The sequence below is a fragment of the Schistosoma haematobium genome, chromosome ZW (assembly GCF_000699445.3).
Source record: "Schistosoma haematobium chromosome ZW, whole genome shotgun sequence".
NCBI lineage: Eukaryota > Metazoa > Platyhelminthes > Trematoda > Strigeidida > Schistosomatidae > Schistosoma > Schistosoma haematobium.
Window position 1 is genome coordinate 62,146,457 of NC_067195.1, and position 24,193 is coordinate 62,170,649.

Genomic DNA, 24,193 nt, shown 5'->3' on the forward strand with positions numbered 1-24,193 from the left:
AGATTCGGTGATCTTCAAAATGAGGTCGGCGTATGCAGCCAGCTCGTCTACAGCGTTGTTTTGGAACGAAACAAGTACTGCCTGAGGCTGTTGCGAAAGCTTGGACATGAAAATGTATCTAAATATGCCATCATCGTAAGTTCCTTGTCCGATAACCTCAATCATTCTTAGCAACATGTCTGTCCCAGAACCATGTTTCAGGATGATACTATTAAGGAGTTGATCTAACCTTTGTCGATCGGTTCGGTCTCTGCGTTTAAGAGATTTGTAAGGTCCCAAATCTTCACTAGGAATCATACTAGGTGCGACGTACCTGTTAAATACGTGCTGTAGTGCCTTGACTACTGAGAGGAATTGTGCACGTGTGTCGTTTACGCTGTGCTTGTAGAAGTCAGCCTCTGCGTAGCAGAACCAGGCTTTGATATTGTCTGGCTAAAACGGCATTATTTGAAATGAAGGTGGAGTTATATCTTTAAATTAACTACATTAGGTGTCCGTTCCGTCATAGTGAATATGAAGTACAGGAATGAACCAGGAGAAGAAAAACACCTAAAATATGAAAAAATCACAATATATAAAAATCAAACTAAAGAAACGATATATAAAGTTCCAAATACAAACAGGTTCACAGTTCATAAATGGATGTGGCAAATCATGCCGGGTTTACCACTGAAGATGCTACAGGTATTTGGAGCTCGACAACACTTTAGCCAGTAAAATCTCCAGGAATCGAAAATTGTCAAAAGTGAAATCAAAAGTCAGAACCAAAGAGGTTCGAAGATGTATTTGATAAGCCAACGATCTATCGAGCAGTGACGGGTCTGATCCGGCTAGCGGTTGTACGAGGAGTTGAGCATAGCGTAACCATTTGTGATCTGGTGCAGATGCGTGATCGAGCGCTTTCAGTGAGGTGAGTCGATTAAAACTATTATGGTCAGCATCAAATGTCGAAAACTTACAGAACTATTAAGTTTCGGGATTTATTATCGCATACACATGAACAAACTCAGATAAAAACAGCCAGTGTAGGAGCAGTCTCTGCATCAGTAGGCCTCAACATACACAAGGGGACAACCAAGGTCCTCAAATATAACACGGAGAACACCAACCCAATCACATTTGACGGCGAAACTCTGGAAGATGTAGCATCCTTCACATACCTGGGAAGCATCATCGATGAACAAGGAGGTTCAGATGCAGACGTGAGGGTGAGGATTGGCAAAGCAAGGGCCTCATTCTTACAAGTGAAGAACATATGGAACTCAAAACAACTTTCAACCAATATCAAAGTGAGAATCTTCAATACGAACATCAAGGCAGTTCTACTGTGCGGAGCTGAAACTTGGAGAACTACAACAACCATCATCAAGAAGGTACAAGTATTTACAAATAGTTGTTTACGCAGTATACTCAACATTCATTGGCCGGATACCATCAGCAACAGCCTTCTGTGGGAAAGAACAAACCAGCTTCCAGCTGAAAACGAAATTAGGAAAAGACGATGGAATTGGATAGGAATACATTACGCGAATCATGAAACTGCATCACGAGGCAAGCCCTAACTTGGAATCCTGAAAGGAAACGTAAAAGTGGAAGGCCAAAGAACACATTACGTCAGGAAATAGAAGCAGACATTAATAAGATGAATAACAGCTTGAAAAAACTGGAAAGTATTGAGGCCTATGCCCCTTCATGAGAACTACGAGGCGTAAGTAAGCAAGTATGTCACTATTTGTAAATCACCGATGCTTCTGATATCTACTTCTAGTTTTCTCCAACTTACGGAAGGTGCATTAAAGTCACATTCTGTAAGGCTTTCACACGTGATCGAACACAGTTCTGACGTTACCCATGTTTCTGAATTGGCACTGGACTTAGGACTACTTGAGTTCACCACGCACTTAAGCTCCCATATTTTAGTTAGTAGGCTACGAAAATTTGTGTAGCACGCGTCCAATTCTGTCAAGAACTTCGTCACACCACTCGGAATGGTTTAAGTATCGTTCTGCTCCAAAGCTTCCAGCGTGTAAACCTTAGAATGAAGCGATTCTTCCGATTTCGACGGTGCTCATTAATTTGTGCTTCTGCTGAGCGTCCCTTCATAAGATCAAACATGTCGAAACACACACGGACACATAGCCAGCTTCAGTGAATCTCCTGGTATCAGGTTTCTTTCTTCAGCTGAAGCATAAGTAACCATTAGGATGCGGCTTGTCTACACACTTCCGAAATCCTCTCTCTATCCTATTACTTGAAGGTAAAAATGCCAAGTCATGATCCCATTTTAAAAACATCTTAATGAATTTGTTCACATTTAAAGTTGAAATCCTGATGACGCTTATTCCTTTAGAAAGACTTGACAGCTAATGTGTGCTTATCTGGAAGCATCTTCCTAGTCATTCTGTCAGTAAAACAACCAACAGAACCACTGTTGAACATCAAATTTCCCACATAAAAATGACAATAGATTGCGTTTCCCATTATGTGCACGTCGTGCAAGTTTGGTAAATGCATTTTCATAGCGAAAACTACACGAGTGGAACAGTCGGATTACACAAATCATTACTGATATCCTCAGAAACATGAATTGAAAGGTTATCGACTACATTCAGAAAATCGTACATACCATATAACTCATACAAGAAAAGACGCGAAGGGGTATTGGAACTTTAAAATGTTATGCTCAACAATTGTCGGTTGGATTGGAATACCGACAGTCGGGTTCCTCGAACTCAATAAACGAGGGAGCTAAACTACGTCTTTAAATCACATCAACTGTGAACTCAGTGACCAGTGCTAACAAGATAAAATCTTGACAGTTGCATACAAACTGCAAGTTCACATCGAAAAATTCTAACAGAGCCGCTTTTAATCAATTCTGATAAATGAGTCGGAAGTAAACTACAGGCCTTTTCTGGAAGTTCTAGATAAACTACTAAACTAATGATGTATTTTTTGGAGTTCCGGTTATTCGGAAAATTTTGCTCTAATTTCATCCTTTTTTATTTTGGAACAAGTCGAGTAAAATAAGCAAATTAGGAGTATCAGACAGTGGGGAACGTAACACGTAGTTGAATCCAACTCATCAAGCCAAATACATTGAATCACTGCAATCATAATAAGATTAGATCGATTTAGCACCCAGCTATTTTATCTTAGATAAGTTATCGAGTGGATCAACCTATTTATTATACAAATGAATATTATTCGTCTACTTGGGATGTTTTCCCAAGTGTATTACTTATATAAACAGACCTTAACATTTCATGAGCTTTGAGTTTCACCAAGATCTTGGTGCTAAATCATTAACGCACCTGTCATTAATCTCCACAATCGACAATAGTAAAATAATCAATAAAAAATCATTCTTATGGGGACCTTCAGGGATTTACATCATATCACGAAGCTAACAAATTCAGATCTGTGTGTTTATTAGATAGACCATGTGAATGTAGCCACATAACACAAAATTTATTAACTTAAGTTTAAAAGATCCTCATATTGACACTCAGTCACCAAAACATGCTAGTTACTTACTACGCTAACCAAAGTTCAAAATACAATAACCCTCAAAGATAAAACAAAGACATATTCGAGTGCAAAAGTACTGGAACAGCACAATCGGGCCATATGAAAACGTTGACATTCTAATACGTTTTGTACGATATACGAAAACGCAAAGACCACAAAGAACCAAATGACCTACCCTCACAATTATTGTGACTTTTTGGATGCGGTACCTAACTCCGTCTAGAGCTCTTCTATGGTTACTGCCGGTGGTCCCCAAGTCCGGATAAAAAAGGGGGTTAGGCAACAACAACAACCTAACAAGGGCAGAGCGAGCTAAAGCACAGGTCGAACACTGAGGCAAACACAATAGTGAAGAGGGCCATCACAGCTAATAAGCGAAAGACCTAGCAATGACAGCAGGAAAAGCTGGAAGAAGATATGAGACAACTATATAAAACAAGGAAGAAGCTGGAGGGGGAATATAGTAAACCAGTCAAGAACAAAGAAGGAATACCATTCAGAGATTCAAGGACAGTGGAACAGGCGGGTGCAACACTTTGAAGAGCTCCTCAATAAACTAACCTCAGGACAGCATTCCTACAGTTGAGGAACATATGGAACTCAAAACAAATGTCAACTAACATCAAAGTCGAAATCCTCAATACAAACGTCAAGACAGTCCTATTGTACATAGCCGAAACTGAGAGAACCACCACAACCATCATCAAAAAAGTACAAGCATTTGTCCACGCGAGACACTCCAGATCCGTTGGCCGGATACCATCAACAACAGATCACTGTGGGAGAGAGCAAACCAGCATCCGGATGAAGAAACGCAAGAGGTGGCTCGGACACGAAATTACAGGAATCATCAGACCGCATAACGAGGCAAACCCTGACGTGGAATCCTGAGTGTAATGAAGAGAGGAAGACCAAAGGACACATTGCGCTGGAAATCAGGGGTAAGCATCAAGAGAGTGGAGTGGCAGTTGGAAACAAATGGATAGGGTAGCCCAGGACAGAGTTGGTTGGATAGGCATGGTCGCCTCCCATGCTGCAGGAGAGGTAAGGGTATTGGGACTAAATAGGTTTGTCTACCGGACATGTTAGTAGTGACTACAGATCTTTCTATAGATCCATCTCCTATATCAGCAAACTTGATTCTGTAAGAACCGATTGTTCATCGACGAAATTGAGAAATGTCATTTTTCAATAATTAGCTGACGGAAACCCATTACTGTATATAAGGTTTTTGTACTGTGAAAACGCATTAGATAGCGTGGAGAGAACCTTACATAGTATACTAAAAAAACCCAACAATTTCATAATTGACAAATATCTCTACTTTTATACTTAATTCCGTGTTGGTTCAACCATGCGAAACTATAGAAAGTTATCTTTGAGTCTTAACCAAGGATCTATTTTTATTTCTTAACGATTCTTACAAAAAACTCTGGATTTATTAGTTTTGAAATAGCATACGTAAATTTCTCACCCTGTATGAAACGTCCATAAAAACCCGAGATAGTAACATGAATAGATAAAAAATAACTACTAAAAAAACTCATCTGTTTATTTCATCCCTATCTAGATTGAATAATCACTTTAACATATAAACAACACAAAATTTAAAACCGTTTGAAAAATTAAAAGATACGTGACTCACGATATTTGATTGATGAAACACTTAGTTTTTGACACAATCTTAGATGAACCGATATCATAAAAACGTGGAAAAATTTAAAATGTACAATACTGTTATTATAAGCGGTATACGACAATGAAGATCACAGAGTAAATGGTATCGACATGTACAAAAGAATAAAGTACAACACAACACTTAGTTGAATACAAAAATTGAAAGAAGTACAACAGTATAAGATGTGTAAATGTTTTTCCCTTAATTCTACTATTTATATTTAGTAGAGATGATAACTCCGAACCAGATGCCGGTTGGGAGAATGAATGTGCCCTAATCCCTGATTCCCATAAATTTTTTATTAATACCCAAAGGAAAGTCTTAATTGTTAATCTACTTGACTAATATAACCCTTAATCCCCTATCCCAACTAAACCTAATTATCCCCGAGTCTTAGCCCTATATGAACACCCAAACTAGTACTCTCAGAAGTAAAAAAAGAATCACAAGACAAAAAAGTAGAAGATAAGTAGACATGGAACTATTTGAAATTAAAAGGCTAGTTCAGTAGAGAAAACTATAGAAATACCTTAAAATAAAAGATAAAACATGTTGTGTTCAAACACTCTTTGACATACCAAAAAAACATGTCAAATATCTATAAAAAAAAACTCAGAAAAACATGTGCAAGTGAAAAATAAGGAAAACGGAGAACTGACAGCGATATTTCCAACGGATGGCGTTATATACGGCAGTGATTGAACCAACGGTGAAACATACAGACTGGAGAATTATTAAAGCGATATTCGTTCTTTTAATTTCATCTAAAAAATAAGTGGATATTACGATAATGAAATGGGGAATCATAACTAAACAATCGAGAAACAATAAATATACTTGTTGTGGATGCGGAGGAATAGACCAATAATTATCATGTTAAGTCCAATGGTGTCCTTGGACTTTAAATGGACATTTCCTATTGGTCGATATCTGTTCACTTGTTGAATATTGTACAAAATGTTGTTTTCTATTCTATGGTACGATGTGGTATGCTTGGTTAGTATATAAATAGAGTATGTTTGAAATATAATGATTCATATCTCAGAGGCTGTGGCTTGTGTTCTGGACTCAACTGGCTGGGCTGGACAGGGAAGCAGGACCAATCAGAACTGTAGGCCGTTCGTTCGTGTTTACGTGTCACTGTAGTCGGTCGATAAGTACGCTGCTCTCTAATTTTCCAGTCAAGGACACAACAATTAGCACAGGGTAAAAGTCGACAGCAACCTAAAGTCATAACAATACTGAAAGATGAGATAGTAAATAACATGTGATGATTAATTTATTTGCACTGGTTTGTACCACTAGAAGGGCAATATACTTCTCTAGTACTTTGAATCATGTTGGGAAATTGCTTAGAACTTCTAGTTTAGTTACATCTATAAAATGGTGATGGATATTTTACAATGTTAGTGACAGACAAATAATTCAAAGACCAAACTGGCAGGAGCTAACAAATGAACTGGTATTAAAGGCAAAACAACTGGTTGAAAAATGAGGTTTGCCTTTTAGTAAAATACACATCTGTAATAAACATAATTACATATAATAATTACATGTCATGGGACATATAGGTGGTTTTAGGAGATAAATTTTATGTCACTTACGTCTAAACGGATGAGAGCGGAATACTAAGGTTAATTATTACACGTTGTATCAATAATTGTATGAGGTGTAACACATGTTTACCAAGTTACGCTAAAGGTGTCTGAAACCAACCATCGTCAATCAGTCATCTGTAATTGATCGGATGAAAGTAACACGTTACTTCTGCAAACATATCGTTTTCCCTTTAGTTACAGAGTTCCTATACTTACTTTATCAAGTATTATGTGATCATGTTGCATTGTCGATCGCATATTTTCTAAACATCAAAATTGCAAACTTAGCAGCATAGAACTTATGGATAAGACAATAGTTGTGTTACGAAAACACTGTAATTTGTACGGGAGCACAATGCTATCATGCATTCACATCTTAAAACATTTCGACTAACATTCCCGGCAATTTAACGGAGAAGCAGACTGACTGTAGTCATATCACTTACACATATGTGATGCCACAGATGAATTAACGTTCTGTAATATGAAATTCAAATAAATTACATGGATACATCGTTTACTCTTTTATCCCGAACGGATATGTAAGTTGGGTAACTCGAGTAGACACTGTTTCTCTATCTAGTGAGGAATAAGGTGCACGAGTACAATAACCAGATACTACAAGTTGGATTAAATTTTTTCGTAATATTTTAACAATTCAATGTAGTCTTTAAGATATATATAACAGGAAGCCACCAGTACTATGAAAAAATGTGTAATATTTTTAAAAAACCTGTTTCTCAGTAACACAAGATGGTACACTTCACAACACGCTAACACTGACGAATTCAGCATCGATGAGATGGGTACTTAATATTTTCGATAAGTGACATTTCTTACCGCATTACATGAATCAGTTAACTTGGTTGATCAAAACACTGGATGCCAGATGTAAGATAGTTAACCATACTCGAGGAAAAATCGCGAAGGCCAATTGTAAAAACATTGAATCGACGTAAAAGTGGGTAGGCGCGAACAAAAATTAGGACCAAACCATGCATTACTCAAAAATCAAAAAATCTCAAAGATTGTACTGAAGAGATAACCGTTCACGAAGCATTGGAGGACACTGACTCCAGAATTTACTCCAATCATCTTCTCCAACCTGGACTTTGAATCCATGTAAAATCTGATAGTTGAATAAAGATAACAAAACACAAGAACATTTTCCAGTCATCACACAAATGTAAGCGATTCAATGAAATTAAACGAATGTTTCCACATGATAGTGATGAAAACAACCGTGTAGGGATTAATGAAATGATCAACGTTTTTGATAATTCATTGTCCCGACTTTAGCTGCTACCTTATGGTAGCGGTCGGTCTTGTATGTCGCGATGACCCAACCGAAATATATTGACTAGGATACTTGTTCCATAATGTCCTAACATATAAGGCAAGTTGGCTGGAGAGAGATACGAATAAAAGCGGCAACTTATAATCTAGTGGCAGAGTCGTAATGTTGGTAAAACAGATGTATGATGGAAGGTGTCTTCCACAGAAGATTAACACCTGTAGTGAGGCTGTCTTCTCGAGACGGAGGAAAGCGTTTGGAGGTTGGTCCTAGAAATATACACCTCACCTTGTTCCACAGACTTCCATTGCCGTTAGTAAGACTTTGGTGTATGCTACTTACGTCTGTCGACATAATCGGAAGTGGAAAAACTGGAAGCAGAAGGCTAAGATAGAGTTGAAGAAAGCAGAAAGGGAAATAGAGAGGGATTTTGAAGTCGAAGAATCATACAGAATGTGAAGGACAATTGATGGAAGTTTTACAAATAAAGTATTTAACGTATGGTTCTCATATTTTAAGGAGACATTCACCATCTCAGTCCTCGTTTACTACAAAACTTTCGAAGCACGGAATTAATTTCTTGTAAACTACCCACAAAAACCTCGATTTGACCAACCCCAAAACACTGACTGTTGGGCTCTGAGGCAACTCTTCCAGGTCACTAAGACTATTACGAGTAGACTAATTTTCTTCCCAGGTTCCTCAAGAGACATCTTTTCAAGATAGTCCAGTAATAAAAACTTTTTTTATACTCCTACCACCACCTGAGATCACCGTAAATAACTCAGTCATAAATAATGAACGTTTTAGGTCTTCATCAAGTTAAGCATTTATTACATGTCAAAATGACGAGTTCATTTGAATCACAAACACTTAATTCATTGATACTAACCAAGTTGAAAAACTCAAAAGTTAAATACAGAATGACCAATCAATTTAGATTTAAGCTTAGGTTTAACTGCATTCAGCCTGTGTAATTTATGGAATTCAGCTAGAAAGTTAACACCTAACATGGTTTCGACCAGTTTGATCATTCAGCCCTACATTTAGCATAATGTTAAGTAAACTGGAATATGTGAAATGCTTTAAACAAACTTTATTTCGCTAGGTTTACAACTATATTGACTGAAAGTCAGTAAGTTTTTGTCAGACCACTTATTTAGATATCAATTTAGAAGCAATATAAATTTTAAACATCTTTGAAGTTAATATTAGCTTTTTGATTAGTAATTCTGACCACCTCTGTGTGGTAGAATAGCAAACACACATAAGTGTAAAGCGAGTAAACCTAAAAATTAGTTTTTTTTAAAAAATAAACCATGTAGTAACAGATGAATTTCCTGACGATGCGTTACATATCAAGTAGCGGAAGGATACACTTACAGCATTAAATCTCTCTTTTAAATCGTCTTTAGGATTATTCCAAGAAGCTACAGCGTCACAAAAGAAAAGGAAATCATGCAAGACACCGGCAGGATTGAGCGTAATCAAATTACAAATACCACGAAATGCACTGTCTTTTTCTTCATTGTCCCTTATATTGCGCAAAAACAGACACCTGAAGAGCAAACAGAAAATCGACTGAGCATGTAACTAAAATAAGTAAGAACATTGAACATGAAATATAAATACGCGCATAACAGCCAAATTATCCTGATGGCTAGTAACTGTAAAACTAAACCAAGTGCAAGCCTACACTGTTATTTTACGTGAGGGTTTTAAATAATTCAGGAAAATATTAAACACTCGAGGAACATCTGTAGTTAACCCGCCTTAATTTAAATATACAAACCTAAAAATTATCTATGGAATGAAACTGTTATATCCGGTGAAGATTAAACTACAGGTAAATTCCAAGGACTATTCATGGACTAATATTCTATAAATATTCTTATTGTATAACTACGCAACAATTACACTATGGATATTTATATTCCTTTTATGATAAGCTTTATTTTGACCTATAATTTATTATTGTACGATTTACGGTCCTTAAGTTATGTTCAGTTTATTAACTACTGCCTCCTTCATTCACAGCCACTTTTTGGCTTATTTGTGTACAAATATTATTTCCTATTTTATGGTACGTTGCGGTCTGTATGATTGATATATAAACCAAGTATGCCTGAAATAAACGATCTGCTCTGATTCGGAAGCTGGTATTGTGTTCTGGACTCAAGTGGAAGGGCTCGTAGGACATAGGACCAATAAGGACGCTAAACTGCCCACACCGGTTGAACGTCATTGGTTGGCCTAGTGTGAAGATTCGTATAAGTCGTATTCGGATTGGTAGATAAGTCGTGTGATCGAAAAGTCAGACATCCAAGGTCATAACAATTGGCGACGGGGATTTTGGCAAAAACAAAATAATTATACGACAAGTGGTGACTCAGATTTTGGAAATAAATTAGCTATTATAATTGCCGGTGTTTCTTTTGGAGTTAGTATTATTATTGGCAGTAAAAAAAATGTCGATTTCCTTAGAACAGTTACAGTTATTATTACAACAACAGCAACAACAATATCAACAACTTCAACAACAACAGCAGCAGCAAATGTTAGCTTCTCAACAGAAACTCTTGGAAACACTTTTGGGGAAACTATCTATCCAACAAGAGATTCCAGAACATAGAAGTATCGAGTCATACCTTAATCCAGTTTCAGAATTTATATTTGATGCAGACAATGGTCACACTTTTGAAGCATGGTTTGGCAGAATTGAAGATATTTTCCGAGTTGAATTTGCTGCTATAGATGATGCAAAGAAAGTCCGGCTGCTATTACAGAAACTTGGTCCTAATGAGTATCAAAAGTATAAAAACCATATTCTGCCTAAACATCCACGAGAAGTTAATTTCGATGAAACTGTTAACATCCTAAATAAAATGTTTTGTGAACAGGCGTCTTTATTCCGTATCCGGTATAACTGTCTACAGCTGACTAAAGAGGCTGATGAAGATTATAATACGTACGCCGGAAGAGTAAATTTACAAGCAGAACGATTTAAATTAAATGTATTAACCAGTGATCAATTTAAATGCTTATTATTCATTTCTGGTCTGAACTCTCCTGTTGATGCTGACTTTCGCATGAAGTTGTTATCCCGTATGGAACATGATGATGAAATGACGTTACAAACTATCACCACTGAATGTCAACGATTAATAAACCTAAAACAAGATACAGCTATGCTGGAAACCAAAAGTGTTGTGCCCTCAAATTCTGTTCATGCTGTCAAGACAGGTCAAAGACAAAATAGTACCAAAAGTCATAAATATCACTCAAAAGCTCCTAAACCTGCAACTAAATGTTGGTATTGTGGTGCATGGCATTTCTCAAGATTTTGCCGGTTTAGAAATCATAGATGCACTATATGCAATAAAGTTGGCCACAAAGAATTAGTCTGCCGAACTAGAGAAAGTTTAAGACCAAAACGAACCAGACGTCCGCACCAGTACGAAAATAAGTATATAAACAGCGTATATTCTACACGGGCTCTAAGCGTAGCGAATAAAAGAAGATATGTGGAATTAATTGTTAATGGTGTTTATATTCGATTGCAATTGGACACAGCGTCAGATATCACACTAATCTCGAGACGAACTTGGTATTTAATTGGGTGTCCGAAAGTATTACCAACAGAGCACACTGCACGGAATGCGTCCGGAGATATATTGAAACTTGTGGGAATGATAAAATGCTCTGTTAAATTCCGAGGTAATTACTTTACAGGAAATTGCTACTTAACGAACAGACATGAGTTAGACCTTATTGGTATAGACTGGATAGATAAACTAAATTTATGGGATGTACCATTAAATGAAATATGCACAATGAAAGGCGCAAATAATCCTAGAGATCCACCCGCAGTTCATGTAACCAAGAAAGTCGTAACGATAGAAGATCTTTTGCAGAAACATAAAAACTTGTTCCAGAATAAATTGGGATGCTGCACAATTGAGAAGGCAAAATTATACCTACGACAGGATGTAAAACCTGTTTTCCGTCCAAAGCGTCAAGTTCCATATGCAGCTATTGACAAAGTCGACAAAGAATTAGACCGACTAGAGAAACGCGGTGTTATACAACCTGTTAATTATTCGGCATGGGCAGCACCAATTGTAGTAGTTCAGAAAGCGAGCGGAGCTATTCGCCTTTGTGCAGACTTTTCAACAGGATTAAATGACGCTTTACAAAATCATTCATATCCATTACCTTTGCCAGAGGATTTATTTATTAAACTAAACGGTGGACGTTATTTTTCTAAACTTGATTTGTCTGAAGCTTACTTACAGGTGGAAGTTGACGAAGATTCAAAGGAGTTATTAACCATTAATACCCACCGTGGACTTTATCGTTTTAACCGATTACCGTTTGGTGTTAAACCAGCTCCAGCAATTTTCCAGCAGATAATGGATACCATTTTGTCTAACGTCGAAGGTGTAGCAGTTTACTTGGATGATATTATAGTTGTTGGCTCTTCCGCGCAGGAATTAGTGCGTCGGTTAGATGTGGTGCTCACTAAAATATCACAAGCTGGGTTTCAGTTACAAAAAGAAAAGTGTGAATTTCTGCTCGAGTCTGTTAAATACCTGGGATATATATTTGATAAAGATGGTCGTCGACCGGATCCAGACAATATAAATGCTATCAAAAATATGCCCAAACCGACTGAGGTTACAACCCTTCGTTCATTCTTGGGGATGATTAGTTATTATAGTATGTTCGTACCCCAGATGTATAAATTGCGACAACCATTAAATCAGCTCTTGATGGCTAATACAACATGGCACTGGACGAAAGAATGCCAAGATTCTTTCGATGAAATAAAAAGGATTTTATCTTCTAAACTATTGCTGACTCATTATAATCCAAAGCTTGAAATAATTGTAGCCGCCGATGCTTCAAACTATGGAATTGGAGCCGTTATCAGTCATCGTTTTCCTGATGGTAAAGAAAAGCCAATTGCTCATGCATCCCGAACTCTTAACTCAGCCGAACGAAAATATAGTCAGATTGAGAAGGAAGGATTAGCTTTAGTTTTTGCAGTAAAGAAATTTCATAAAATGATTTATGGTCGTCGATTTACGCTTTTAACAGACCACAAGCCGCTTTTATCTATATTTGGATCAAAGTCAGGTATTCCTGCTTATACAGCGAATCGGTTACAACGCTGGGCTATTACGTTGCTTGCTTATGATTTCCAAATCCTATATAAATCAACTGAAAAGTTTGGACAAGCCGATGCTTTATCTAGATTAATTGCTAATCAGAAGCAGAAAAGTGAAGATTCTATTATTGCAACGATATCGTTGGAGAATGATGTTCACCATATACTACAAGTTGCCATAAAAGCAACACCGTTATCCTGTGAAGACATTAAACGTTATACTCAAGAAGATGATGAATTGAAGCAAATTATTAGATACCTCGAACATGGTTGGCCTGCCCATATACACGACAAAAATATTGAACAGTATTCCCACCGTCGGAATTCCCTATCACTTGTGGATGGATGCTTGATGTTTGGGAGTCGAGTAATCGTACCCATAAATTTACGCCGTAAGGTGATGTCACAATTGCATGCCGCACACCCAGGAGTAGCAAGGATGAAGGCACTTGCACGTGGATATGTATATTGGCCGAATATTGACGCTCAGATCAAAGAGTATGTTGAGACATGTTCTGCGTGTGCAAAAGCTACCAAAGCCCCTCGTAAGACAGAAATGCAGAGTTGGGGGACACCAACAAATCCATGGTCAAGAGTACACGTAGATTTCGCCGGTCCCATAAACGGAAAACAGTACTTAGTGATGGTTGATGCTTTCTCAAAATGGCCAGAAATCCACTACGTAAAGTCTCTTTCTACAAAAGCTACTATTGAAAAACTGAGACAAGTATTTAGCTGTTTTGGGTATCCAGATGTATTAGTATCCGATAATGGACCACAGTTCACCTCCGCCGAATTCTCGAAGTTCTGCGCCGCCAACGCTGTTAGACATATAAAGACACCCCCATATCATCCACAGTCAAACGGTCTAGTTGAGAGGTTCGTAGATACATTTAAAAGAGCACTACTTAAAGCTGAGGGAGAAGGTGAAATAGACGAGATGATTCAAAGATTTCTACAGACATACCGAGCAACACCAAACCCAACAACAAATAATCAAGAAAGCCCAGCAGAAGCAATTTTTGGGAGAAAGATTAGAATACCTATGGAGCAAATGAAACCAAAGCTTAGAGCCAACCTCCGAAAGAACAAACGAATGGAACAGCAATTCAACAAGCGGCACGGTGCATTGCCCAGAAGGTTTAAGGTGGGACAAGCGGTAATAACAAGAGATTTCACGGGAGTAAAGCCAACTTGGAAGTTTGGCATAATAATACGAAAAAAAGGGAAAGTTATCTACGAAGTAAAAGTTGGAAAAAAGATATGGGTGAGACATGCAAACCACATACAGCCAACCAGACAAGAACGAGAGACAGGAAATGCTACAAAGTCGAATATACCAATAGATATATTAACTGAGTTGAATAATGAAATTAAAAATTATCCGAATAATAACGAGACGTGTGAAACACTCCCAAGGAGGTCGCAGCGCATCAGACGAAAACCCAATCGGATAAAAATAAATCCTAAGGATCATTATTATCTCTAATGCTTCAAAAAAAAGGGGAGGTGTTATATCCGGTGAAGATTAAACTACAGGTAAATTCCAAGGACTATTCATGGACTAATATTCTATAAATATTCTTATTGTATAACTACGCAACAATTACACTATGGATATTTATATTCCTTTTATGATAAGCTTTATTTTGACCTATAATTTATTATTGTACGATTTACGGTCCTTAAGTTATGTTCAGTTTATTAACTACTGCCTCCTTCATTCACAGCCACTTTTTGGCTTATTTGTGTACAAATATTATTTCCTATTTTATGGTACGTTGCGGTCTGTATGATTGATATATAAACCAAGTATGCCTGAAATAAACGATCTGCTCTGATTCGGAAGCTGGTATTGTGTTCTGGACTCAAGTGGAAGGGCTCGTAGGACATAGGACCAATAAGGACGCTAAACTGCCCACACCGGTTGAACGTCATTGGTTGGCCTAGTGTGAAGATTCGTATAAGTCGTATTCGGATTGGTAGATAAGTCGTGTGATCGAAAAGTCAGACATCCAAGGTCATAACAGAAACAACTTGGTATTATTTCAAAAATTTATAACCAGCTACAAACAGACCACAAAAAATGTATCAGGATAAGAATGCCAATAAACGCCTTAAAATCAGATGAGATGGACACTGAAGAACTGACAAATTCAGGGTTGGCTTCATGTTTAAATGAGTTATTTGAAATGCCAAGCAAAAAGGAAGAGAATAAGTATGAAATCTAAGGATAAATATACGGAAGATTCCTAAGGAATTAATGTCTTCTTTACAAGGATGAAGATGACAGTATCACGCCAGCCTTAGTAAGTGGGATAAAACAATTGTAGAAAAAATTAACAAGAAGTACACAATATTTAGAGCATGAAATAAAGTCGATATATTTTTTAACTCTATAGACTTATGACATCTTCAAACATGGATTGATAGGTTATCGACTACATTCAGAAAATCGTACATACCATATAACTCATACAAGAAAAGACGCGAAGGGGTATTGGAACTTTAAAATGTTATGCTCAACAATTGTCGGTTGGATTGGAATACCGACAGTCGGGTTCCTCGAACTCAATAAACGAGGGAGCTAAACTACGTCTTTAAATCACATCAACTGTGAACTCAGTGACCAGTGCTAACAAGATAAAATCTTGACAGTTGCATACAAACTGCAAGTTCACATCGAAAAATTCTAACAGAGCCGCTTTTAATCAATTCTGATAAATGAGTCGGAAGTAAACTACAGGCCTTTTCTGGAAGTTCTAGATAAACTACTAAACTAATGATGTATTTTTTGGAGTTCCGGTTATTCGGAAAATTTTGCTCTAATTTCATCCTTTTTTATTTTGGAACAAGTCGAGTAAAATAAGCAAATTAGGAGTATCAGACAGTGGGGAACGTAACACGTAGTTGAATCCAACTCATCAAGCCAAATACATTGAATCACTGCAATCATAATAAGATTAGATCGATTTAGCACCCAGCTATTTTATCTTAGATAAGTTATCGAGTGGATCAACCTATTTATTATACAAATGAATATTATTCGTCTACTTGGGATGTTTTCCCAAGTGTATTACTTATATAAACAGACCTTAACATTTCATGAGCTTTGAGTTTCACCAAGATCTTGGTGCTAAATCATTAACGCACCTGTCATTAATCTCCACAATCGACAATAGTAAAATAATCAATAAAAAATCATTCTTATGGGGACCTTCAGGGATTTACATCATATCACGAAGCTAACAAATTCAGATCTGTGTGTTTATTAGATAGACCATGTGAATGTAGCCACATAACACAAAATTTATTAACTTAAGTTTAAAAGATCCTCATATTGACACTCAGTCACCAAAACATGCTAGTTACTTACTACGCTAACCAAAGTTCAAAATACAATAACCCTCAAAGATAAAACAAAGACATATTCGAGTGCAAAAGTACTGGAACAGCACAATCGGGCCATATGAAAACGTTGACATTCTAATACGTTTTGTACGATATACGAAAACGCAAAGACCACAAAGAACCAAATGACCTACCCTCACAATTATTGTGACTTTTTGGATGCGGTACCTAACTCCGTCTAGAGCTCTTCTATGGTTACTGCCGGTGGTCCCCAAGTCCGGATAAAAAAGGGGGTTAGGCAACAACAACAACCTAACAAGGGCAGAGAGAGCTAAAGCACAGGTCGAACACTGAGGCAAACACAATAGTGAAGAGGGCCATCACAGCTAATAAGCGAAAGACCTAGCAATGACAGCAGGAAAAGCTGGAAGAAGATATGAGACAACTATATAAAACAAGGAAGAAGCTGGAGGGGGAATATAGTAAACCAGTCAAGAACAAAGAAGGAATACCATTCAGAGATTCAAGGACAGTGGAACAGGCGGGTGCAACACTTTGAAGAGCTCCTCAATAAACTAACCTCAGGACAGCATTCCTACAGTTGAGGAACATATGGAACTCAAAACAAATGTCAACTAACATCAAAGTCGAAATCCTCAATACAAACGTCAAGACAGTCCTATTGTACATAGCCGAAACTGAGAGAACCACCACAACCATCATCAAAAAAGTACAAGCATTTGTCCACGCGAGACACTCCAGATCCGTTGGCCGGATACCATCAACAACAGATCACTGTGGGAGAGAGCAAACCAGCATCCGGATGAAGAAACGCAAGAGGTGGCTCGGACACGAAATTACAGGAATCATCAGACCGCATAACGAGGCAAACCCTGACGTGGAATCCTGAGTGTAATGAAGAGAGGAAGACCAAAGGACACATTGCGCTGGGAATCAGGGGTAAGCATCAAGAGAGTGGAGTGGCAGTTGGAAACAAATGGATAGGGTAGCCCAGGACAGAGTTGGTTGGAGAGTTATGGTGGGCGGCCTATGCTGCACGAGGTAGGGGCTAACAGCCTTAAGTAAATTCATAAGTGGTAACTAAATCGGGGAATCATACATTCGTTTTACAACTTACCACTGACGAATGAAAGTGCTTAGATGAGGAGCCAATTCACCAGGACAAACAAAACCAAGACGTCCAATTGTTATCGCTGTATGTGAAGTAAATAGAACAAAGTTTATTTGCATCTATATAAAGTGTTTGTGAAATTAGCTGCATTTTGTATTTGACATTTCAGATCTATCTTATTTAGATAACTACGTAAAACCTGAAAATACTGGACAGTTTTGTTTTTGTATGGAGCTTCTCAATAGTCAGCGTGCACAACCCACTCTGGATAGGACCCCAGACACTGGAGGCTTACGGCGAGCTCTTCACGTTTAGATTACTAGGTTTGCATCCGATGGTTTGAACTTTTGACCTCAATTATATATCTTATAGCCACCAACCAAATCTATCAGTGGGCAAATCGCTTACTATTGACATTATTAGACTATTAGTCACGATTTTTTACTTAAGTTCTGGTAATTACGTCCCAAAAATGGGCATCCATGGGATCGAACGATGGTCGTACAACATTCTAAACTAACGGAGGCTAGAAGGTTAAGGGCTGGTTGCGGGTCCTGAAGATCCTAAATTTGGTACCAGAGGGCCTTGAATATTATTATTATTTCAACACATAAATATCGGTACAAGAGGGCACCAAATATATATGCGCCACACCATATTTGTGTGTGTGGACTGTGATACTGCCCGGGTGCCCAGACCGAAGCAGGTGGTTTTCTTAGGGGGCCACTCCCCGAGCCTTTGACCTAAAGGTCTGACCCACAAGGCAGTGGGACATCGTGAGGAGATGCATACCCATGGTAGCCGGTGACCAGCGATTGGTTCATACGCCATTTGTTCCCGCAGGATACTGGAGCCCATGTGCACCATTGGTTTGGGATCCGGTTAGAGCGCCGGACATTCGCTTTTCGTCCTCTCATTTTCGTAAACAACACCCCCGCCACGAGAAGACAATGAGTAGGACTTCCTTGGCAGAGGCTGTATACGCGTGGCCGTGTGAGAGCATTTCGAGAGGGAGGGCGAACCCACCCCACTCTCGGCCATACCAGGGCATTTGGGCCTTGAATAAGCATCACTGTCATACACTAGGACGAAGCAGTTGTCCAGTTCTTCCTATTTTTTAGAGGTTGTCTAACCAAGGTCAACCAGTGATGTAAACAACATCCAAACTTTGTAAATACTGAACACTACTATTGTTAAGTCAAGAAAGATGTCAATCAGAAATCATATAGAAAACTACAGATTATTTAGGTTAGTAAAAAGTTATGTTACAATTAACAATAAAGAATGAGAGCTGTACATAAAGTGTGTGCCAATTCTGATTACCACCACTAGGAAAGTAATCATTTGTTGTACGATTAGGCTGAAAACAAAACACTAAAATTATTCGATCATTTGGTCTATTAAAGTGAGATAAACAAAAATACCCTGATCCTGACATAAACGTTTAGCGGTCGAAATCACTCCGCTTCACAAAGCCAATGAGACACTATAACTACAAGATGAATGGGATTTTAGTGACCTAAATATAAAAGTTAAGGTTACCCCTTTGTGTTGTTGTGAAGTGTAACCGTTATGTCACCTCCAAAACTACAAATTCAAAATGCTGCTAATCTAATTACATTATTCTATTTGACAGTTATGTTTTTATCTGATCGTGGTGTCAATGAGCATTTGCGGAAAAAAAGAGGACAAACAATTCATATAAACTCAGTAGTAAATGCTTATACAGCGCAATGAAATTTAGACCTATATGGGCGTAAGAATTAAATCTAGGAATTTTCCTCACAACAGTAAACTTTCCTGGAAATCAATATCATGAAAAACACATTGGTACGAAAATTTGTGATTATGCGACAAAAAGTTTACATACCAGTATTTTCGTGGAGTGTCTTAGGTGTGCTTTGACGATTGATAATTTCTATCAAGGGATGAATGAACAAAGAAGCAAACGGTGCCATCCCTTCACCTGAGAAACAAAAAACGCAATTATATCTCATATCAAGCATTAGCAGTAAAAATTTTCGCTTAGATTGTCATGCTGATGCTTTCTTATTAGCAACATAAAATTTGACAATAAAAAACGGAATACATTCAGCCAGTCGATTGTAGGGACGACGAAATCTGGGACAAGTGTGAATGGTTTAAGTTGATATAGCATAGTAAGAGTAAGTTAAACTAGAAAATGAAACGGAAATAATGCCATTTTCCGTGGGGACGAGTCAGATAAAAGACCAAAAATAAGAAGTGGTATCAAGTTTAATACTTAAAGATGTGGGTGGACTACTGAAATCTAAGATTTACAAATTTAGGGAGCTCGCAGTTGAATGCTGGTTTAGAGCTAATTTAATTCGTAGTCATCGAACTTGGTTGCTACACAGTAAGTTCGCATGGTTGGGAACAATAATTGGAATTTATGTTAGTTATATTTGTGTTCGGCTCTATTACATTCTCCATACTACTATTACACGTATTGGTATTTGATGAGTAAGCACGTGCAATCTAAATATCAAGAATCCAAATCAACGAAAATTTACAAAAAACCCAACTGGTTCACTTTTATCTGTAACATTACATTATGAATCTGTTATGTCCTGACAAGAATAATGAATGGTAACTTTTGGGTTCCATTTACGGACCAATACTAAACGTATATTTCTATTGTATAATTATTAAGTAACTAAACTATGCATATTCATATTCCTCTTATTATAAGCTTTATTTTCACCCATAAACTATTATGATACGTTTTAACATTCTTGAGTTATACCCAGTATATTAATTACTACCTCCCTCATTCACAGCCACATCTGGTTAACTTTTCTACAAATGTTGTTTCATATTTTATTGGTACGTTGTGGTCTGTTTGATTGGTATATAAACTCAGTATGTTTGAAATATAATGATTCATATCGCAGAGGCTTGGACTGGTGTTTTGGACTTAATTGGCTGGGCTAGGCGGAAAGCAGGACCAATCAGAACTATAGGCTGCTCAAACGGGTTCACGCGTCATTGGTCCGATCGATAAGTTACTGCTCTCTAATCGGCGGTCACAAGTTATAAAAAAATATATAAAAATCGTAAATACCATAACCCCAATTATCTAAATTTTGATCACAAATAATATTCAAAACGCTAAATACATGTGAATTGAATAACTAAAAATCACTCACCCAATTGAATACAAATTTCTCCGATTGCCCAAATAGCATTGTTACTAACAGATATATGCTCCGAACTGAGATTATTAGCCAAAATTGTCATAAACTGACCAATCTGAGGTTGGATGTGCGCAAAGCATGCTTTTGTTAAATCACCCAAGAGAGCAAAACTACTCTGGCGGACGTCTGGTTGAGCGTCTTGAGCTGCTTCACATAGTAACTTTACCAGGGGGCTACTTGATACTAAATGTTCCATCTGAGACCCAAGACCTTCCATAAGCCCACTTAGGAGATCCAGAGAAATCACCATAAAGTCTTTGTCTGGTGGTTCATATACATCTGGTTGTTGAGCATGTAGCTGTCAAAAATGAACATTTAGAAATATTCAACGAAACAATTACATTAAGATGTTCACTGAACATCTAACAGTATTTGTATCCCAACTCTTATAACAAATCAAAGAATTATTCGGGTAACTATTTGCGCGAGTAAAGTCAACGTGGATTCAAAAGGAAACAAGGGATTTATAAATACGGGTTGCTGTTTCAACTATTATTGAGTAATTCCACAACGAAATTATTGACTGGAAAAATTATGATACTAAGGAACATCAAGATCTTTAATAACCATTTCAGAAACCGTCAAGTTAAAAGTTATATTTGAATTAATCAATAATTCACAGAGATGGACTATGTTACTTTAATACGGGTAAGCATTTCTAAATCTTTTACACTAGCTAACGCTGTACAAGAATGGCTAAGTGTACAAAAAATACGGAAGTTAACTGACTGCATTTTGCTGCGTCTACGCTTATAACTGAAATCAGTTGAAAGTATGTAAGTTAAGAGATGAACACTATGGTTTATATCACCAATCTAAACTGTTTAGAAACTAAGACAAACTTACCTTACTGAGTTGTATTGTTCTATCAATTAAATTAACACATCGATTAAACACAGGAGAGCAGTAGGGTAGGAAACCTGTTCCTAGGGCAGTAGCCATGCTAGAAAGGCACTCCAGAAGGGGGAATAAATCTTTCTCGTCATCTCGTAAAACGTTCCACTTCTCAAAAAGCGGTGGCATAAGCATCTCTATGAAATCCTTTGAGGAAATTACGAGATTAATTTAAATTTACCGGTCGATTGAGATGATGACCAACAGAATCTGCAAGTGTACCTATAGCATCATACAAAATAAACAAGTTTTTGTGTTGATATTGTTTAAGCGCGTACACAAGAGTTCGTAGGATGAGGTCCAGATATGGGACGAGATCTGTACATGCTTCTTCTTCTAGAGTAGCGAAAGCAGAACAGGCTGCCTCCTGAACACGTTTGTTACAATCCAAAATTCTTTTGAGGAGCTACAACAATCAAGTTTAAAGGTTGACTTACCTCAATCATTAAAGGCTTGAAATATTGTTCATGAGGTTGTCCAACGATCCAATGAGAATAACGGCTTAATGTCCAACAAGTTATACTACGTATGAGAGGTCTGTCATCCGACAGACAACCAATCAGGAACGGACATAACTCTGGAAGGTATGGAATCATGCCCTTCATACAACCTTAACGAAGTCATTTACTATAATGAACTAACCTTCTGCAATAGCACCAAGAACCAAAATACCAGACTCCTTAAGTTCCCACTGAGGAGAAAACAGAAGTTCTTTTGTGATTGGCAACAAAATAGGTAGAAAATCTGTGTGAAACACACTAGCCAACACATCAAGGGCAGCAGCAGAACATTTCCTGAGAGTCCAGTTGGAAACGTAATCGTCGTCTTCATCTTCGTCATCATCCTAAACAAAAACCACTAGAAGGATGATTGTATTTACCTCTGGAGAGAAAAGTTTATTTTTTGTCTTATGAAACCGTGGGCGAATATCGCATTCCTTGTCAGGCAGATGAGCATCTTCTTCTAAATCATTCTACAAAAATATTTTGGTTTAAATGTCTTACTCGAAGTAACACCATATCACTTTCTGAATACTTCATTCCACAAACTAAGACTGGGATAAGTCGCCCGATATATGGCGACAGGGCTTGGTGGCACACAGGTTGTTCAGAAAGCGAGAGCCAAAATTCACATGCCTCTCTTGAAATATTTTCATCGTTTTCTTGAGTGCGAAGAAGCATAAACTATTTTTTTTTTCAATTAAAAACACAGCTTTACCTCAATGATGTCAGGTAAATTTGGAAGTAATTTATCCAAGTGAGCTTCCAGAAGCTGTACAAATGCAGAGCAAACATGTCGTCGGACATTTGGATCTTCATCTTCGGCTAAAGCGAACAAACACTCCAGAAACTCGTTAACAAAGTGTAGGAGAACCTGAGATTGGCTATGTATGAAGTGGTTGATGCATGCAAGAGCATGAGACCTAAATTATACGAAATTTTGTTTATTAGGTTTTTGAAAACTGTACTCGTTACAGGTACTGCATTAGAGAAATAAAGAATAGAAGAGCAACTAGGCCTTAGAATAAGTAGGACAAAAGTAAGTCTAAAGATTTGACTATGATCAAGCTAAATAACCAAGAACGAATTGCAGGACTAGCAAAATACTGAGCGCATAGGTGAGTGTTGGTTCAGAATGATCAGCTTGCGAAACTAATTAACTGAGTTACTTACAAATTGTACGGTCATGGCCAACAAGCCGAAACCTATCATTCTGGTGATTATTATTAAAGTATGTTGAAATCCAACAAGCTTTTTACACATAGCTACCACCTGGTAACATCGCTTTGAGCATTTGCCGGTATTAGCTCGATATTAAAGTGAGTCACCAGTTTCCCGTAACAATCGACTGACGGTAAGATCGAGTTAAATCTGCAAATACAAACTTTCAGTGACAAATGTTCGAGTAAATGATGCACTAACAAACGACATTGTATAAACCTACAATGAAAAACTGTAGTTTAATACGATGTGTACATTTCTAATTCAATATGGGAATTTTTATCTACTCGGTCTCAAACTAGATTCAAGTGATAACTCGCTGCTTAATGGAAAGTCAATATTGGGTCAAAACTATGACCTCTTAGTCAAAGACGACCATTTTGGTATAGATAACAGTAAGCAACTTAAATGAAAGATAAACATGTTCACGAAGACATTTTAGTGAAATTTATTACATCTTGCACCTGCACTAAGTGAACATCAACAAAAACAGGAAGCTTGAGCAATAAAAGTTTCACAACATAATGTAGGTCTAGAAGATACTTGTCTCAGACTTAAAAGCGTGTTGGCAGCACTAGTTATAAGCCACTTTAGGTTATAAAAAAA

At 37.5% G+C, this 24,193-nt stretch overlaps 1 protein-coding gene across 1 annotated transcript in view; it reads right to left on the reverse strand.

Annotated features, from left to right (window-relative positions):
• The window catches only part of TNPO1 (Transportin-1), a gene marked incomplete at its 5' end in the record, with an annotated part of 49,151 nt that overhangs the window by 21,004 nt on the left and 3,954 nt on the right, over positions 1 to 24,193 (reverse strand). Inside the window, 13 exons of the mRNA XM_035731826.2 lie at positions 314 to 5,973; positions 7,648 to 7,936; positions 9,485 to 9,659; positions 17,761 to 17,836; positions 19,625 to 19,720; positions 20,925 to 21,270; positions 21,819 to 22,013; positions 22,048 to 22,272; positions 22,304 to 22,476; positions 22,509 to 22,710; positions 22,747 to 22,839; positions 22,871 to 23,050; positions 23,085 to 23,289. Coding sequence (XP_035589792.1) covers positions 7,829 to 7,936; positions 9,485 to 9,659; positions 17,761 to 17,836; positions 19,625 to 19,720; positions 20,925 to 21,270; positions 21,819 to 22,013; positions 22,048 to 22,272; positions 22,304 to 22,476; positions 22,509 to 22,710; positions 22,747 to 22,839; positions 22,871 to 23,050; positions 23,085 to 23,289 — 2,074 coding nt within the window. The 3' untranslated portion in view covers positions 314 to 5,973; positions 7,648 to 7,828. The remainder of the gene's footprint in view (positions 1 to 313; positions 5,974 to 7,647; positions 7,937 to 9,484; positions 9,660 to 17,760; positions 17,837 to 19,624; positions 19,721 to 20,924; positions 21,271 to 21,818; positions 22,014 to 22,047; positions 22,273 to 22,303; positions 22,477 to 22,508; positions 22,711 to 22,746; positions 22,840 to 22,870; positions 23,051 to 23,084; positions 23,290 to 24,193) is intronic.